The sequence below is a fragment of the Sciurus vulgaris genome (assembly GCF_902686455.1).
Source record: "Sciurus vulgaris genome assembly, chromosome: 4".
In the NCBI taxonomy this organism is placed as follows: Eukaryota; Metazoa; Chordata; class Mammalia; order Rodentia; family Sciuridae; genus Sciurus; species Sciurus vulgaris.
The window spans coordinates 15202695-15223838 of NC_136464.1; the positions used below are offsets into that span (position 1 = coordinate 15202695).

At 35.3% G+C, this 21144-nt stretch overlaps 1 protein-coding gene across 1 annotated transcript in view; it reads right to left on the bottom strand.

The window, feature by feature from the left end:
* The window catches only part of ATRNL1 (attractin like 1), a 746355-nt gene that overhangs the window by 488514 nt on the left and 236697 nt on the right, over positions 1-21144 (bottom strand). Inside the window, 1 exon segment of the mRNA XM_079136646.1 lies at positions 6819-6871. Within this exon segment, the coding sequence (XP_078992772.1) occupies positions 6819-6871 (53 nt within the window).

Here is a 21144-nt window from a genome sequence, read left to right on the forward strand (position 1 = left end):
GAACAGCGTGGTGAGTGGTTTGGTCCCAGAGCATCCGCTCCTGAACATAGGGGGGTTGTCTGGAGAAGGAGGAGGAGCGCGGCAGGGTGCTTGGGCTCAAAGTGACTGCACCAGGGCTACGGGAGGCAGTCGGGACAAGAAGGTGCACAGTGAGTTCTTGGGACTCGTGACGCACCAGATCTCTGGGTAACTGCCTGGTGGAGAAAGTGGTGCGTGGTGGGTCACTTGGTCTTAGAGCAATGGCACGGAACAACAGGTGGCTGCCGGAAGAAAAGGCGTGTGGCGGGTCACTGGGACTCGGAGCGATTGTAAGGGGCTCCAGGTGGCTGCTCAGAGGAGGGGCCGCATAGCCAGGCGAAAAGTGCAGAGCAGGGTCCTAGACGGCTTCTTGGTGGAAGGGCCCCACAGACAAACTGAGGGGCGGAGCGAAGGCTCCAGGACTGCAGGCAGCTTCTCTGAGGAGAGGCAGCCGAAGGAGATTCGTTTGTGAAGGGTGAGGCTTCCAGGCCCAGGAGGTAGGTCCAGGTCCCTGGGATCATTGCAGAAGAAGGCTGCCCAGCCCAGGCGGTAGTTGTGAATTGAACGGAACCTCTGGGAGGAAAACCGACCAGCGAGACCTCCCCACCGGGTGACTCCTCCCTGTTGGGTGAGGTTCTCCCAAAAGGACCGTAAAATCAGAGACACAGGCCCAAACTGGTCTTGCATCAGCCCACAACCTACTTCCCTTCTGGATGACCATTCATCAGCAAGTGAAGGTACCTCTGCCCACTAGCAGGGAATATACCCCACCAGAAGGCCACCACCCCTAGGGAGTCAGCTCCCTTGTGGAGCACTGCATTATCAACTTCCTCCAAGATTTCAGGCTACTGAAGACTAAGAGGGGATATAATAGAAATCTTCAGGGATATTATAAGACAATAGAGGAAATCTGCAATATCACAGCGGTCAACTGATACCTGAACAATATGAGAAAACAAGGAAAGAAAATGCTGCAAACAAATCTAGATGTTACATCAATGAAACCCAACGACAGCATGGCAGAAGAAATGGCAGAAAGGGAGTTCAGAATGTACATAATTAAAATGCTCAGGGAAGCAAATGACGAGATGCAAGAGCAAATGCAGGCACTGAATGATCGCACCAATCGACAGTTAAAAGAGCAAATACAGGAAGCAAAAGATCACTTCAATAAAGAGTTAGAGATATTGAAAAAAAACCAAACAGAAATCCTTGAAATGAAGGAAACAATAAACCAAATTAAGAACTCCATAGAAAGCATAACCAATAGAATAGAACACCTGGAAGACAGAACATCAGACATTGAAGATAAAATATTTAACCTTGAAAACAAAGTTGAACAAACAGAGAAGATGGTAAGAAATCATGAACAGAATCTCCAAGAACTATGGGATATCATGAAGAGACCAAATTTGAGAATTATTGGAATTGAGGAAGGCTTAGAGAAATAGACCAAAGGAATCAACAATCTATTCAATGAAATAATATCAGAAAATTTCCCAAATCTGAAGAATGAAATGGAAAATCAAGTACAAGAGGCTTATAGGACTCCAAATATACAAAATTACAACAGACCCACACCAAGGCACATTATAATGAAAATGCCCAACATACAAAATAAAGACAGAATTTTAAAGGCCGCAAGAGAGAGGAATCAAATTACATTCAGGGGGAAACCAATACGGATATCAGCAGATTTTTCAATCCAGACCCTAAAAGCTAGAAGGGCCTGGAACAACATTTTTCAAGCCCTGAAAGAAAATGGATGCCAACCAAGAATCTCATACCCAGCAAAACTTACCTTCAAATTTGATGATGAAATAAAATCCTTCCATGATAAACAAAAGCTAAAAGAATTTACAAAAGGAAAGCCAGCATTACAGAACATTCTCAGCAAAATAGTCCATGAGGAAGAGATGAAAAACAAAGAAACAAATCAGCAATGGGAGGAACCATCCTAAAGGAATTGTCAAATAAAGGAAGAACCAAGTCGTCTCAAAATAAATAAATAAATAAATAAATAAATAAATAAATAAATAAATAAATAAATAAAATGAACCAAATGACCGGGAATACTAATCATATCTCAATAATAACCCTGAATATTAATGGCCTGAACTCATCAATCAAAAGACATAGACTGGCAGATTGGATCAAAAAGAAAGATCCAACAATATGTTGCCTGCAAGAGACTCACCTCGTAGAAAGAGATACACATAGACTAAAGGTGAAAGGATGGGGGAAAACATATCATGCACATGGACTCAGCAAAAAAGCTGGGGTATCCATCCTCATTACAGATAAGGTGGACTTCAAGTCAAAACTAGTCAAAAGGGATAAAGAAGGACATTACATACTGCTTAAGGGAACCATAAATCAGCAAGACATAACAATCATAAACATCTATGCCCCAAACAGTGGCTCATCCATGTATGTCAAACAAATCCTTCTCAATTTCAGAAACCAAATAGACCATAACACAATAATACTAGGTGATTTTAACACGCCTCTCTCACCACTGGACAGATCTTCCAAACAAAAATTGAACAAAGAAACCATAGATCTCAATAACACAATCAATAATTTAGACTTAACGGACATTTATAGAATATACCATCCAACCAAGAGCGAATACACTTTCTTCTCAGCAGCACATGGATCCTTCTCTAAAATAGACCATATATTATGCCACAAAGCTAATGTAAGCAAATACAAGAAGATAGAGACACTACCTTGTATTCTATCAGATCATAATGGTTTGAAGTTAGAAATAAATGAAGAGTAAAAAACAGAAGCTACTCCAACACCTGGAGATTAAACAATATGCTATTACATGATGAATGGATAACAGAAGATATTAGGAAGGAAATTAAAAAATTCCTAGAGGTAAATGAGAACAAAGAAACATCATATCAAAATCTTTGGGACACTATGAAAGCAGTACTTAGAGGAAAATTTATTTCATGGAGCGCATTCAATAAAAGAAGTAAAATCAACAAATAAACAACCTAACACTTCAGCTCAAAGCCCTAGAAAAAGAAGAACAGACCAACACCAAAGTAGTAGAAGACAGGAAATAGTTAAACTCAGAGCTGAAGTCAACGAAATTGAAACAAAAGAAACTATACAAAAAATTGACAAAATAAATAGTTGGTTCTTTGAAAAAATAAACAAAATTGATAAACCCTTAGCCACTCTAACAAAGAGAAGACGAGAGAAAACCCAAATCACCAAAATTCGGAATGAACAAGGAAATATCACAACAGACACGATTGAAATACAAAACATAATTAGAAGCTATTTTGAAAATCTATATTCTAACCAAATAGAAAATTTCGAAGACATCAACAGGTTTCTAGAGACATATGAATTGCCTAAATTGAGCGAGGAGGACATACAAAATTTAATAGATCAATTTCAAGTAATGAAGTAGAAGAGGTCATCAAAAGCCTACCAACAAAGAAAAGTCCAGGACCAGACGGGTTCTCAGCTGAGTTCTACAAAATCTTTAAAGAAGAGCTCATTCCAATACTTCTCAAAGTATTCCATGAAATAGAAGAGGAGGGTACCCTCCCAAACTCATTCTATGAAACCAATATTACCTTGATACCCAAGCCAGACAGAGATAAATCAAGGAAAGAAAATTTCAGACCAATATCATTAATGAACATTGACGCAAAAATTCTCAATAAAATTTTAGCAAATCGCATACAAAAATATATTAAAAAGATAGTGCACCACGATCAAGTGGGTTTTATCCCAGGGATGAAAGGTTGGTTCAACATCCGGAAATCAATAAATGTAATTCACCATATCAATAGACTTAAAGTCAAGAACCACATGATTATTCAATAGATGCAGAAAAAAGCATTTGATAAAATACAACACCCCTTCATGCTCAAAACACTAGAAAAAATAGGGATAGTGGGAACATTCCTTAACATTGTAAAGGCCATCTATGCTAAGCCCATGGCTAATATCATTCTAAACGGTGAAAAACTGAAAGCATTCCCCTAAAAACTGGAACAAGACAGGGATGCCCTCTTTCACCACTCCTATTCAATATCGTTCTTGAGACTCTAGCCAGAGCAATTAGACAGACCAAGGAAATTAAAGGAATACGAATAGGAAAAGAAGAACTCAAACTATCCCTATTTGCGGATGATATGATTATATACTTAGAGGAACCAGGAAATTCCACCAGAAAACTGTTAGAACTCATAAGTGAATTCAGTAAAGTGGCAGGTTACAAGATCAATGCTCATAAATCCAATGCATTTTTATACATAAGTGAGGAATCCTCAGAAAGAGAAATTATGAAAACCACCCCATTCACCATAGCATCGAAAAAAATAAAATACTTGGGAATCAATCTCACAAAAGAGGTAAAAGACCTCTACAATGAGAACTACAGAACACTAAAGAAAGAAATCGAAGAAAACCTTAGAAGATGGAAAGATCTCCCATGTTCTTGGATAGGCCGAATTAATATTGTCAAAATGGCCATACTTCCAAAAGTGCTATACAGATTCAATGCAATCCCAATTAAAATCCCAATGACGTACCTTACAGAAATAGAGCAAGCAATCATGAAATTCATCTGGAAGAATAAGAAACCCAGAATAGCTAAAGCAATCCTTCGCAGGAAAAATGAAGCAGGGGGTATCGCAATACCCGAACTTCAACTTTATTACAAAGCAATAGTAACAAAGACGGCATGGTACTGGTACCAAAATAGACAGGTAGATCAATGGTACAGAATAGAGGACACGGACACAAACCCAAATAAATACAACTTTCTAATACTAGACAAAGGTGCCAAAAATATGCAATGGAGAAAAGATAGCCTCTTCAACAAATGGTGCTGGGAGAATTGGAAATCCATATGCAACAGAATGAAACTAAACCCATATCTCTCACCCTGCACAAAACTCAACTCAAAATGGATTAAGGACCTTGGAATCAGACCAGAGACTCTGCAGATTATAGAAGAAAAAGTAGGTCCCGATCTTCAACATGTCGGCCTAGGACCAGACTTCCTCAACAGGACTCCCATAGCACAAGAAATAAAAGCAAGAATCAATAACTGGGATAGATTCAAACTAAAAAGCTTTCTCTCAGCAAAGGAAACTATCAGTAATGTGAAGAAAGAGCCTACAGAGTGGGAGAATATCTTTGCCAATCATACTTCAGATAGAGCACTAATCTCCAGAATCTATAAAGAACTCAAAAAACTCTACACCAACAATACAAATAATCCAATCGACAAATGGGCTAAGGAAATGAACAGACACTTCACAGAAGAAGATGTACAAGCAATCAATAAACATATGAAAAAATGTTCAACATCTCTAGTAATAAGAGAAATGCAAATCAAAACCACCCTAAGATTCCATCTCACCCCAATTAGAATGGCGATTATCAAAATACAAGCAACAGGTGTTGGCAAGGATGTGGGGAGAAAGGTACACTCATACATTGCTGGTGGGGCTGCAAATTAGTGCAGCCACTCTGGAAAGCAGTGTGGAGATTCCTTAGAAAACTTGGAATGGACCCTCCATTTGACCCAGCTATCCCACTCCTTGGCCTATACCCAAAGGATCTAAAATCAGCATACTACAGAGATACAGCCACATCAATGTTCATAGCTGCTCAATTCACAATAGCCAGACTATGGAACCAACCTAGATGCCCTTCAATTGATGAGTGGATAAAGAAACTGTGGTATATATACACAATGGAATATTACTCAGCCATAAAGAATGACAAAATTATGGCATTTGCAGGCAAATGGATGAAATTGGAGAATATCATGCTAAGTGAGATAAGCCAATCTCAAAAAGACAAGGGACGAATGATATCGCTAATAAGTGGAGGATGACACATAATGGGGGGGAAGGAAGGGTTAGTGTTAGGGTTAGAGTTAGGGTTAGGGAGGGGGCAAGTATGGAGGAAGAAAGTACTGTATAGAGGGTAAAGAGGGATGGGAGGGGTGGGGGGAAGGGGAAAAAATAACAGAATGAATCAAACAACATTATTGTATGTGGATTTATGATTACACAAATGGTATGCCTTTGCGCCATGTACAAAGAGAGAGGCAACATGTATCCCATTTGTTTACAATAAAATAAAATTAAAAAAAAAAAAAAAAGATGCTTAACATCATTAGTCATTAGAAAAATAGAATCTAAAATGAGAGCCAGGTATCATTACACAATTATTTTAACCACAGTTAAAATGTAAAAAGTTAATTGTACATAGAGTTAAAGATATAGAAGGCCCAAAACTTTCCTACACTGCTGAAGGGAATGTAAAATGGTATAACCATTTGGAAAACTGTTTGGCTATTTCTGAAAAGTTATACACATAACTACCATATGATCATTACTAAATGAAAATATCTATTGGTACAAAATCAGCACTGTTTTTTTGATAATTATCAAAATTATTCCTGGAAAAATCTATCATAAGAACCTATTTCCTCAAAAATTAATCATAATGAAAAAAAGATTGCATTAAAATAACCTGAGTTTACTTAAGTTCTATATTTTGTTCCATGTGCAAAATAAGATCTGTTATTTTACAATTCAGAGTAGGAAAAAAATGCACCAAATACATTTAAGAGAATATCACAAAAATATATTGCCTTTCTCAGTAATATATACAATGCTGTGTTGGAAGAATTAAGAAATAGAAATAATGAGATAATAAATGAAATCTATAGTTATTGAAGATTATTTTATTATCTGAAACTAATAATGTCAACCAATTATTTAAAATGAAAAATATAAAATACTTACAATAACATGTTCCCCTAAGTGGATTACCAACATAGCGATTTTCAGAATCACATCTGTAAAAACAAAAACTTTACTATTAAATATGTAATTCAAAGCCTCATACTTTTCTTTATATAAAAAATTTAACTCTATGTTAAACATCTTAACTTAAAAACTATGTTGCTAGTTAAAATTTTAAAAGTAATTCTTCAGGACCTCACTAAAGTAGAAGGGAGACCAATAGCATAGAGACAGAGGATTCAAGGAGGAAGGAGGACAGGAGGGCATGGGAAGCATTGAGGAATGAAATCTACTAAGTTGTGCTATGTCCCTGTGTGACCATACCATGGTGAATCCTGACTTACATAGAAACAACCATAATGTATTAATTAAAATAATAATAATAATAATAATAGAAGGAAGATCAATAGAGTAGAGCAAGTGGATCACGGTGTGGTAGGGAGGACGAGAGGGAAAGGGCAAGTACTGGGGAATGAGATTAATCAAACTCTGCTATGTGCACGTATGAATATGGCATCATGAGCCCCACTGTTATGTATAACCATAATGCTCTGATAAAAAATAACTGCAAAAAGGAGTCTTCAAAAGACTTATTTGCAAAAAGTTTATGAATGGAATGAAAGAAAAAATACATGGAGAGAAAGAAACATACTTAGGAGAAATATAAAAGACAAAAAATATGAGGATATGATTATGAGCTTTGGCATATGTATCATTCCTTATTAACATAAGGAGAAGAAGGAGAAAGTCTGGATAAAGGCCTGGAGATATTTTTAGGTAGAAGAAAACATTGAAGAAATTCATAAGTCTATATTTGCTTCCTTGAGATATTTTTGAAATTAGCATATTTCCCCCAATTTTCTATGAAAATTAATCTGCTTTTTAAAAGACCTCCTTAGTTGTTTTGGGAAGTTTTCTCTAAAACAACCAACACCCCCAAAAAATAGACTAACATGGATTAAACTCAGAAGCTCAAACTTTTAGTTCATGTAAGGAAATTACTAAAAATGAAAAAAAAAAAAACATTCAAACTCATGAACTAAGTTAAATACATCAAAAATATGGCCAACAATAGCAGTGGGAGAAAAGCTTGTTTTTCAAAATTTTTGAAATATGCAGTCTCCAATACATCTCCAGAACAAAATTAAAATGACAATAGATACTTAATAGAAATATAGTTTCATTTACATAATGCTATTTCTTGAAACATCTTCTACAATAAATATTATGAAATATATAGGGTAACAATGTAGTAGTTTAATATTTAAATTAAATTAAGTTTAAAATTTAAAGAGGTGAGAGAGCTTCAGAAAAGTCTTTGGTATTAGGAAATCTCATTAGTACAGAAAAATATTTTAATATATATATACATTTTAATTCATGAAGAAGCAAATACTGGGAAACAATTGGTGAAATAATCATATAACATTCTCAATGTACTTTTTAGTGATGTACTTGCTAGTTATTATATTCATCCAAAAAAGCTTTTCCAAAGATTAAAGTAATAATTTCCAAAATTAAAACAGAAAATTGATAGCTTTCTATAACTCTTTAACCTCTGTGAAACAAAGAAACATTGGGTATTAGGTTGTCTGTAATTTCTCCAAACATTGATTTTTAAGTTGTAGATATATAACAGCATTCTAGGTTAAGGAAATTTCATTATTGCTAGGTCAAGCACTTCACAATCTATACTATTCCTATACCATTGTTCAGTCCTTCAGGCTTATCCTCCTTAAATCCCATCACTTCACACAAAGGCTTCACACAAAGGCTGAAGGACATTATAGATAATGTAAGTTTTCACAAATGGCATCACAATACTACTGTTACAATAGAAAATATTCAGCATAATATTTCCTGCATATCCTTCATGCCCAAATAAATGCTTTCAAAATTTCATAGCAACCTAAAAATTATAACTCTCACAAATGATAAGAGGTTTCAAGTAATTTTTAACTGATTATATATTTCATTTAAGAGTTTTAGTATACAAACCCATTTCTCTAATATACGGCAGAAATAAAATTTTCTTCTTTGTTAATAATATTTAGTTTATTCAAATTATAAAATCTTACAATGGGTTTAAAATTAATGGAAAATATATTTACCCTAAACACAATTCATGTTTTACAAAGAAATGGCTAATTAGAAATGGCTAATTTTTTCTTCAAACCACAAATTTTCTCAGAAGGATGAAATTACACAATCTTGCCTAGGAAGTAAAAACTTAATCTTTTGCTAGTCAAACTCAGAATTTTAACAGAAATAAAAAACCAACACCACATTGAACACTAAGTGAAGAGGGTTAGAGAGTTTTTAAAGGTGTTCAACAAAAATATTACTTCCTATATTTAATTTTTTATGAATGCAAATTAGAAGCATATTATCTAAAATGTTTTATATTATAAGAATTTTCACTGCATTGAAAGTATTTTTAAATATATGAATTGAAACAACATTTGGTAGTTTAACTTCAGGTACTAACAGAGTTGTAGGCACCTGCAATCAGCCAATAAGATAAACAGTTCCAAAGGAAATATAAAAATGAGATTTTAGGAAAGCAATTCAGCTTGAAAAATAAAAAAGTGGATGCAAAACTAGAAAGACATCCTTTATTCTTCATTAGGATAGGGCAACATCAGGATGGCAATTAAATTCAGATAATCTTTAATTTTTAAATAAAGATTTAATCATTTAAATAATGATTAAATAAAAACTGCAATGAGTTTTTAAAGTAGTCAAAAAATTTATCTAAATATTCACATGCAAAAATAAACATATAAGAATAGCCAGAAAAAATAAATGAAAAAGAGCAGCTTTAAAGGGAGCTACACCTAAAAGATATTAAAACACTATCAAAGTCTGTATCATTAAATAGTATTGTATTTAATATTAGCACATCAATAGATCAAAAGTATACAACAGAAATTCCAGAAACTCAACTATCATATATTGAAAACATAGTATATGTTAAAATAGTGCCTTAAATGACTGAGGTAAGAATGCTAAGATAACTAAATGGACAGTCATTTGAAAAAAATGTAAAAATCACATCCAAGTCTCACACCTCACACAAAATCAAACTCTAAATGGATCAGAAATTTAAATGTAAAAAAATAAAACTTTAAACATATGAGAAGAAAAGCTGGATGAATTGCACTATAACATAGGTATAATGAAAGCTTTCCTAACATAAATAAAATTTTAAAATTTTTAAAAGGTTAAATATAAGTACATTTAAAAAACTATAAAAAATTATAAGTACATTAAAAAATATAGTACATAAAAAACTTGTATAGCAAAAAAAGATGTCACTCGTAAAATTAAAAGACTATGACAAGCTGGGAGAAAAATATTTGTATCATATGCTACAGAAAAGACTAAAATCTCATATTTAAAGAACTCTTAAAATATAATGGAGGAAAATAATATACAGAAAATTTGGCAAAAGACATGAATGCACAATTCACAAAAAATGATATAAAAATGGCTCTTAAACATATGAAAAAATGCTCAACTTCAAAAATGTTCTAGCTGTTAAAATTACAGCAAGATGTCCATTTTTCCTATAAGATTGGAAAATTTTCAAAAGCATACTCTGCTTATAAATCTGTGAATGAAGAGGCATGGCCACATTTGTCTGCTGGAAAAATAAAATGAAAAAAATCACTATGGAGGGGAATTTGGCAATATCTAACAAAACTACATATGCATTTATTCTTCAACTCAGTAATCCCACTTAATGGAACTCACTGGAGCTAAAACTCAAACATTATAAATGAACACACACACACACACACACACACACACACACACACATATATTCACTGTAGCATCATTTTATTTACAAAATTGGAAAGTACCTAAATTTACATACATATGAGATTTATTAAACTATATACATGCATACTATGTTTACTTCTTTAAACAAAACAAAATCAAAGAGTTATGAAGAGTTCTATGATCTGATATTGACTGAGTTGCAGAAGATATTTTAAATTAGAAAAAGTAAAATTCAAAAGAGTATCTATAATATACCTGTAATATTGTTTTTTTTTTAAGAAAGAAGGAAGAATAATGAATATATAATCCTATTACTATGGTTTCGATATGAGGTGTTCCCCCAAAAGGTCCTGTGCTAGTGCAGGACGGTTTGGAGCTAAAATGGTTACATTATGAGAGCTGTAAACTCATCAGCCCATCCTAGTTTGAAAGGAGTGAATGGTAACTGTAGGCAGATGGGTATGGCTGGACGAAGAAGGTCACTGCGGAAGGCCCTAGAAGGTACATCCTCCCTGTGGCTCCTTCGCATCATTCTCTGTGTACTGAAACCCACATGGTGAGCTGCTTCACCTTGGGACCAAAGAAATGAAGCCAACAGTCTATGGACTAGGATCTCTGAAACCATGAGGCCCATATAAACTTTGCCTCCCCTAAGTTGTTCTTGTAAGGAATTTTGGTCACAGATATGGAAAGCTCACTAAAACACCTACCAAATAATGTGAAAGAGTAAATTAAGTCCGACCTTGCAGCACAAACCAGTAATCCCAGCAACTCAAGGGGCTGAGGAAGGAGGATCACAGTTCAAGGACAGCCTCAGCAACTTAGCAACACCCTGTCTCAAAATAAAAAATAAAAAGGGCAAGGATGTATTTCAACTCAGTGGTAAAGTGCCCCTGTGTTCAATCCCCAATAACAACAACAACAAAAAAGATGTATTAAGAACTATGATGATGTCAATATTGATACCATACCTCCAAGACAATTTATTAAAAATTAAAATCCAGGCATGAAAGTATGGTAATCCCTCCAGTAGAACAAGCGGTACAAAAACTAAAATTATAAGGCTGTTCATGATGTTTCAAATAATTGTTAAGTTGAAGTGACTAGGTAATCTGAGAAAAACTCTAGAAGTTGGATTTTTACAACTGTTTACGAACACTGGAGAGCAAGAATGTGGAAAACTATTATATTAGGATGTAAATCCCAGGGTATTGAGTCATTTGGGGATTTGGGGACTCAATAATCAGAGAGCTTATAATCAGGGGTCAAGGATGAAAATAGTTATTTCACACACACACAAAAAAAAATAAAAATAAAAAATAAAGAAAAAAGAAAAGAAAGAAAGAAAAAAAAAAAAAAAAAGAAAAGAAAAACGGACTGGCATCGAGGCCAACCAAAGGTCTGTGAGCTTCTCTTTTGGGATTAGAAACTGAAAGACCCTCAGGAATATAGTCATGGAAGGTCTTCCGGAGCCTGTACATCTATAATGAACCATAATCGTATCTGAAAATGATGAAAGTACTACTGCTCCTAGGCACATAGCAAATTAAAATCTCTTTTGAAAATGATTTCATCCTAGGTCTTAGGCCATCTATAAGCAGATTTTGCAAATAAAGTATCTGATACAAAATTTAAAAATGGCCAGGCACAGTGGTGCACACCTGTAATTACAGCTCTGAAGGCTGAGGCAGGAGAATCAAGAGTTCAAGGCAGCCTCAGAAAGTTAGTGAGGCCCTAAACAACACAGCAAGACCCTATCTCTAAATAAAATATTTTAAAAAGGACTGGTGATGTGGCTTAATGGCTAAGTACCCTGGGTTCAATCCCTGGTAAAATAAAAATTAAAATTAAAAATGACCAATCATGGAAACGTATAAAGAAATGAAAACACAAACAGCAGAAAGGATGGTGGGAAAAAGAGCGATGAGAATTCAGATACTATCAAGGAGAAGGTACAGATCTTCAAGGAACAATCTTTATTATACTTAAGGTCATAGCAGAAAAGATTCAGACTCTGCCTTAAAAATTGGAAACTATAAAAGATACTCAGGAATTATAACTAATAAGATTAAGAATTTAGTATGAAAAAGTGAAACTAAAAAAAATGAAAATGAAAAAGCAAAAATTATTCTGGATAAATAAGATTAACAGTAAATTAGACAAGGTAGATATGGGAAAAGTAAACTGAGAAACAGGTGGGGAAAGTATGAAAAATTATAAGAGATATGAAATATATAGCATTAGTGAAGTCCAGAGAGAGAAAAATAGAGAAGCAATGTTCAAAGAGCAAGGGTTGAACCTTCTGAAACCCTGCAAACTGATAAATAAAATAGTAATGACAATAGTCCATACATCATGACAAACAAAAGAAAAACATCAGAAAATAAAGGAGACACAAGAAGAAACTGAACTCTGAATAGTTTATGTCTCTTAAGGAATCTGGACAATTAAAATATTTCCACATACACACAAAAAATCCAGTCAACTGTCCACCTTGATGAACAACTTGATAATGGGAAAAACATGTAATTTTTAAACAGAATCTTAAAAAGCCCCTAACAATGTGTAAAAGATGGATATGTTGGATTATTTTTAAATTGAGGACCTATTTTCATCAATGACATATGAGACAGTGTGAAAATCCAAATTACAAACTTAATACACTTACTACCAACAAATGATGTGTATCTAGAATATAAAAAAAAAAAAAATTACTACACATGATTAAGGAAAACAAAATCCAGTGGGGGAAAAAAAATCACAAAAAAACTTGAAAGAGTATGACTTCACAGAAGACAAAGTTCAACTGGTGATTAAAAACATTTACCATTTTAAGGATTAAACACATTAAGTTTTCAAGAAAAAATTAACTTCTTTAAATAGCATAATTACACATCCATCAGAATTATTAAAATTAAAATGTTTTGAACATAAAATATTTGCAAGAACGTGGAACATTAAGAAAACTCATGAAGCCCAGCAAAGATATTTTGTATAATCACTTCACATGACATGAAAATATGAATATCAACAATACATACTCAGCAAAACTGTATAAATTTGTGAGCCTGGAGACATATACAAGAATGTTTATAAAGCATCAATGGTAACGATTAAAACAGAAAAACAAAACTGGGATTACCATATAGAAAAAGAGCAGAATGAACGAATGATGTGTCTTATAATCATACAATAATATACCCTATAATATTGAAAAGGATCAAATTACAGCTATATGGATACAGTTACTTGGATGACTCCCAAAACATAATGTTAAGTAAAAGATACTAGACACTAAAAAACATAGTCTACATTACACTTTGTATCTTTTATGCATAAAGAGAGACTTAACAGATTTAAGCATAACAAGTTCATTGATGTGATTCCATAGTACATATTCAACTAAGATTTAAGAAACCTTGTCAAGTTTTGGTTGTAATATCAAAAAGAATAATTATCTAAAAAGAAATAATTTTTAAAAACTTCCTTTTCCTCTGTATGAGGCTAGATATTTTTACATATGTCAACCAAAATATCATATCATAAACAGACTGAATGCAAAAGCAGGTATGAGAATACAGCAATCTATTAAAAAGTCAGATGTTGGCAATCCAAGATGGCAGACTAGAGGGTGACTGCATCTCCATTCGCTCCAGGACCCAGGATTCAAGAAGGGGAGGCATTGAGAGACTCAGACTAAAATAGAGCCACGGGGTGAGTCTCCCCCACCCAGTGAAGCTCGGCCTGGGCAGCAGGCCCAGATATGGATGGCTTATCAGAGTAGGGCAGGGCAGCTAGAGTCTTCCCTAGGCAGCCCTGCACAATCCAGCGGTGGGCTCCTCCCACACAGCCAGCTTCTCCAGCTTCTCGGAGCAGGCCCCACAGTGAGAGCCTTTCTGCACAGAACCAGCTCCAACTCCCTGAGCCAGCGTGGTGAGCTCCGGCCCTCAGGTTGCTTCAGGGACCAGGACAGGGTAGCCAGGGACGTCCCCAAGCAGCCCAACTCCCTCCGGCAGGAAGCACCTTTCTAGGCTAGCTTCTCGGAGCAGATCGCCCAAGAGAGCCTTTCTACACAGAGCCAGCCACAAGTCCCCAAGTTAGCAGAGAGCTCCAACCCACAAGCAGCCTCTGGGACCAGGGCAGGGCAGCCAGAGACCTCTCCAGGCGGCCCTGCCACCTCTGGCCGCAGGCTTTTTCCACGGGGCGATCCAAGATGGTGGACTAGAGGGTAACTGCATCTCCAGTCACTCCAGAACCCAGGATTCAAGATGGGGAGGCATTGAGAGACTCGGACAAAAATAGAGCCACGGGGTGAATCTCCCCCACCTGGTGAAGCTCGGCCTGGGTGGCAAGCCCTGATAGGGGTGGCTTATCAGAGTAGGACAGGGAACCTAGAGTCTTCCCCAGGCAGCCCTGCGCACTCCGGTGGTGGGCTCCTCCCACACGGCCAGCTTCTCGGACCAGGCCCCACAGTGAGAGCCTTTCCACACAGAGCCAGCTCCAAGCCCTAGAACCAGTAGCAGGCTAGGTGCAGCTTTCTTCGAAAGCACTGCATTACCAAGTTACTCCAAGACTTCAGGCTACTGAAGACTGGGAGGTGATACACTGGAAATCTACAGGGACACTATAAGCCAATAAAGAAAATCTGCAATATCTCAGAGTCCCACTGACATCTGACCAATATGAGAAAACAAGGGAAGAAAATGTCCCAAACAAACCTAGATACTATATCAATTGAACCCAAAGAAAGCATAGCAGAAGAAATGTCACAAAGGGAGTTCAGAATGTATATAATTAAAACAATCAGGGAAGCAAATGAGGAGATGAAAGAGCAAATGCAGGCATTGAAAGAGGAGATGAAAGAGCAAATGCAGGCATTAAATGATTGCACCAATCCACAGATAAAAGAACAAATACGGGGCAAGAGATTGATTCAATAAAGAGTTAGACATAATGAAAAAAAAAAAAAAAAAAAAAAACAGAAATCCTTGAAATGAAGGAAACAATAAACCAAGTTAAAAACTCCATAGAATGCATAACCCATAGGATAGAACACCTGGAAGACAGAACCTCAGACATTGAAGACAAAATATTTAATCTTCAAAACAAACGTGACCAAATAAAGAAGATGGTAAGAAATCATGAACAGAATCTCAAAGAACTATGGGATATCATGAAAAGGCCAAATTTAAGAATTATTGGGATTGAGGAAGGCTTAGAGAAACAAACCAAAGGAATGAACAATCTATTGAATGAAATAATATCAGAAAATTTCCCAAATCTGAAGAATGAAATGGAAAACCAAGTACAAGAGGCTTATAGGACTCCAAATATACAAAATTACAACAGACCCACACCAAGGCACATTATTATGAAAATACCTAACATACAAAATAAAGACAGAATTTGAGAGGACACGAGAGAAAAGAATCAAATTACATTCAGGGGAAACCAATAAGAATATCAGCAGAGTTTTCAATCCAGACCCTAAAAGCTACAAGGGCCTGGAACAACATTTACAAAGCCCTGAAAGAAAACAGATGCCAACCAAGAATCTTATACCCAGCAAAACATACTTTCAGATTTGACGACAAAATAAGATCCTTCCACGATAAACAAAAGGTAAAGGAATTTACAAAAACAAAGCCGGCATTGCAGAACATTCTCTGCAAAATATTCCATGAGGGAGAGATGAAAAACAACGATGTAAATCAGCAATGGGAGGAACTAGCCTAAAGGAATAGCCAAATAAAGGAGAAACCAAATCATGTCAAAAAAACAAAAATGAGTCAAATGACTGGGAATACAAATCATATCACAATAATAACCCTGAATGTTAATGGACTGAACTCATCAATCAAAACACATAGACTGGCAGACTGGATTAAAAAGAAAAATCCAATAATATGCTGCCTGCAAGAGACTCATATCATACAAAGAGATACACATAGATTAAAGGTGAAAGGATAGGAAAAAACATACCATGCACATGGACACAGCAAAAAAGCTAGAGTATCCATCCTCATTTCAGATAATGTGGAATTCAAGCCAAAACTAGTCAGAAGGGATAAAGAAGGACATTACATACTGCTTAAGGGAAGCATGAATCAGCAAAACATAACAATTATAAATATGTATGCCCGTAACATTGGCTCATCCATGTATGTCAAACAAATCCTTCTCAATTCCAGAAATCAAATAGACTACAACACAATAATACTAGGCGATTTTAACACACCTCTCTCACCACTGGATAGATCGTTCAAACAAAAATTGAATAAAGAAATCATAGATCTCAATAACACAATCAACAATTTAGACTTAACCGACTTATATAGAATATACCATCCAACAAAAAACAAATACACTTTCTTCTCAACAGCACTTGGATCCTTCTCTAAAATAGACCATGTTTTATGCCACAAAGCTACTATTAGCAAATACAAGAAGATACAGATACTACCTTGTACTCTATCAGATCATAATGGATTGAAATTAGAAATAAATGACAGAATAAAAAACAGAAACTTCTCCAATACCTGGAGACTAAATAATACACTATTATATGATGAATGAATAATAGAAGACATCAGGAGGGAAATTAAAAAATTCTTAGAAGTAAACGAGAACAAAGACACATCATATCAAAATCTCTGGGACACTATGAAAGCAGTACTTAGAGGAAGATTTATTTCATGGAGCGCATTCAACAAAAGAAGGAGAAATCAACAAATAAACAACTTAACACTACAGCTCAAAGCCCTAGAAAAAGAAGAACAGACCAACACCAAAAGTAGTAGAAGACAGGAAATAGTTAAAATCAGAGCCGAAATCAACGAAATTGAAACAAAAGAAACAATCCGAAAAATTAACAAAATAAATAGTTGGTTCTTTGAAAAAAATAAACAAAATTGATAAACCCTTAGCCACACTAACAAAGAGAAAGAGGGAGAAAATTCAAATTACTAAAATTCGGAATGAACAAGGAAATATCATAACAGACATGAGTGAAATACAAAACATAATTAGAAGCTATTTTGAAAATCTATACTCCAACAAAATAGAAAACCTCTAAGACATCAACAAGTTTCTAGAGACATATGAATTACCTAAACTGAATGAGGAGGACATACACAACTTAAATAAATCAATTTCAAGCAATGAAATAGAAGAGGTCATCAAAAGCCTACCAACAAAGAAAAGTCCGGGACCAGATGGATTCTCAGCCAAGTTCTACAAAATCTTTAAAGAAGAGCTCATTCCAATACTCCTCAAAGTATATCATGTATAGAAGAGCATAGAACCCTCCCAAACTCATGCTATGAAGCCAATATCACCCTGATACCTAAACCAGACAGAGACACATCGAGGAAAGAAAATTTCAGACCAATATCCTTAATGAACATTGACACAAAAATTCTCAACAAAATTTTAGCTAATCGCATACAAAAATATATTAAAAAGATAGTGCACCACGATCAAGTGGGTTTTATCCCAGGGATGCAAGGTTGGTTCAACATCCGGAAATCAATAAATGTCATTCACCATATCAACAGACTAAAAGTTAAGAATCACATGATTATTTCAATATAAGCAGAAAAAGCATTCAATAAAATGCAACATCCCTTCATGCTCAAAACACTAGAAAAAACTGGGATAGTGGGAACATTCCTTAACACTGTAAAGGCCATCTACGCTAAGCCCATGGCCAATATCATTCTAAATGGTGAAAAACTGAAAGCATTCCCCCTAAAAACTGGAACAAGGCAGGGATGCCCTCTTTCACCACTTCTATTCAACATCGTTCTTGAGACTCTAGCCAGAGCAATTAGACAAACCAAAGAAATTAAAGGGATACAAATTGGAAAAGAAGAACTCAAACTATCCTTGTTCCCTGATGACATGATTATATATTTAGAGGAACCTGGAAATTCCACCAGAAAACTTTTAGAACTCATAAGTGAATTCAGTAAAGTAGCAGGTTACAAGATCAATGCTCATAAATCCAATACATTTTTATAATAAGTGATGAATCTTCAGAAAGAGAAGTTAGGAAAACTACCCCATTCACAATAGCATCGAAAAAAATAAAATACTTCGGAATCAATCTCACAAAAGAGGTGAAAGACCTCTACAATGAGAACTACAGAACACTAAAGAAAGAAATTAAAGAAAACCTTAGAAGATGGAAAGATCTCCCATGTTCTTGGATAGGTAGAATTAATATTGTCAAAATGGCCACAGTACCAAAAGTGCTCTACAGATTCAATGCAATTCCAATTAAAATCCCAATGATTTACCTTACAGAAATAGAGCAAGCAATTATGAAATTCATCTGGAAGAATAAAAAACCCAGAATAGCTAAAGCAATCCTCAGTAGAAAGAGCGAAGCAGGGGTTATCGCAATACCAGATCTTCAACTCTATTACAAAGCAATAGTAACAAAAACAGCATGGTATTGGTACCACAATAGACAGGTAGATCAATGGTACAGAATAGAGGACATGGACACAAACCCAAATAAATACAAATTTCTCATACTAGACAAAAGGGCCAAAAATATGCAATGGAGAAAAGATAGCCTCTTCAACAAATGGTGCTGGGAAAACTGGAAATCCATATGCAACAGAATGAAATTAAACCCCTATCTCTCACCCTGCACAAACTCAACTCAAAATGGATCAAGGACCTCCGAATCAGACCAGAGACCCTGCATCTTATAGAAGAAAAAGTAGGTCCAAACCTTCAACTTGTTGGCTTAGGATCAGACTTCCTTAACAGGACTCCCATAGGACAAGAAATAAAAGCAAGAATCAACAACTGGGATAGATTCAAACTAAAAAGCTTTCTCTCAGCAAAGGAAACTATCAGTAATGTGAAGAGAGAGCCTACAGAGTGGGAGAATATCTTTGCCACTTATACTTCAGATAGAGCGCTAATTTCCAGAATCTATAATGAACTCAAAAAACTCTACACCAAAATACAAATAATCCAATCAACAAATGGGCTAAGGAAATGAACAGACACTTCACAGAAGAAGATCTACAAGCAATCAACAGATATATGAAAAAATGTTCAACATCTCTAGTAATAAGAGAAATGCAAATCAAAACTACCCTAAGATTCCACCTCACCCCAATTAAAATGGCAATTATCAAGAACACAAGCAACAATAGGTGTTGGCGAGGATGTGGGGAAAAAGGTACACTCATACATTGCTGATAGGGTTGCAAATTAGTGCAGCCACTCTGGAAAGCAGTATGGAGATTTTTCAGAAAGCTTAGAATGGAACCACCATTTGACCCAGCTATTCCACTCCTTAGCCTATACCCAAAGGACTTAAAATCAGCATACTACAGAGATACAGCCACATCAATGTTCATTGCTGCTCAATTCACCATAGCCAGATTGTGGAACCAACCTAGATGCCCTTCAGTTGATGAATGGATAAAGAAACTGTGGCATATATATATACAATGGAATATTACTCAGCCATGAAGAATGATAAAATTATGGCATTTGCAGGCAAATGGATGAAATTTGAGAATATCATGCTAAGTGAGATAAGCAAATCTCAAAAAACTAAATGACAAATGATCTTGCTGATAAGCGGATGAGGACATATAATGGGGGGTAGGAGGGGTTAGTGTTAGGGTTAGGATTAGGTTTAGGGTTAGGGATAAGGAGTGTGGTAAGAATGGAGGAAGGAAGGACTGTATAGAGGGAAAAGAGAGGTGAGAGGGGTGGGGGGAAGGAAAAAAAATAACAGAATGAGTCAAACAACATTGCCCTATGTAAATTTATGATTACACAAATGGTATGCTTGACTTCATGTACAAATAGAGAAACAACATGTATCCTATTTGTTTAAAAAAAAAGTCAAATGTTAAAGAGATTTGTAAACCATCATTCTTTCATTTTTTTGCTTGATATAATACTTTTCAATTAACATGCAAAATTTATGTTAACATAACATTCATAATTATTTCATATTATTTAATAAATATTTTTAAATATCTCATTTTGTTTCTAATACAATTAACATTGACTAATATAATTTACATATATGGTCTACAATGATTTTTAAGAGTATAAATGGGCTTCAAGACCCAAAACTTTGAGGAAGTCTGACCTCTGGGTTTTACTCAACTAGGGCCTGTCCACATATTAATTGGTCAGCCTGAGGCTCCACTATGTAACTCTAATAAGACATTTAAACTTAAATTCTCTAGGTGGCTTTTTTCCTACACAGAACCCTGGGCAAGATTTCATTTTGATCCTTCAGGATTATGTCTACTCCTTATATTCAGCAAATAGGGACTCGAGTATTCTGTATTTAGAAAGAAGTCTTGGTTCCAGCTTTGCACCTCACTCAAGTATAAAATAATTCTGCAAGCCAACATAGCATTGATTCAGAGGCTTCCCACTCTGGCTTTAACTTAAACATTTTTGTTTTTGGTCATTAGGGATTACTTCTTTCTGTATCTCAAACTCATCTATATAACTTCATTTTAAATACTCAACTTAACCTATCATTTCT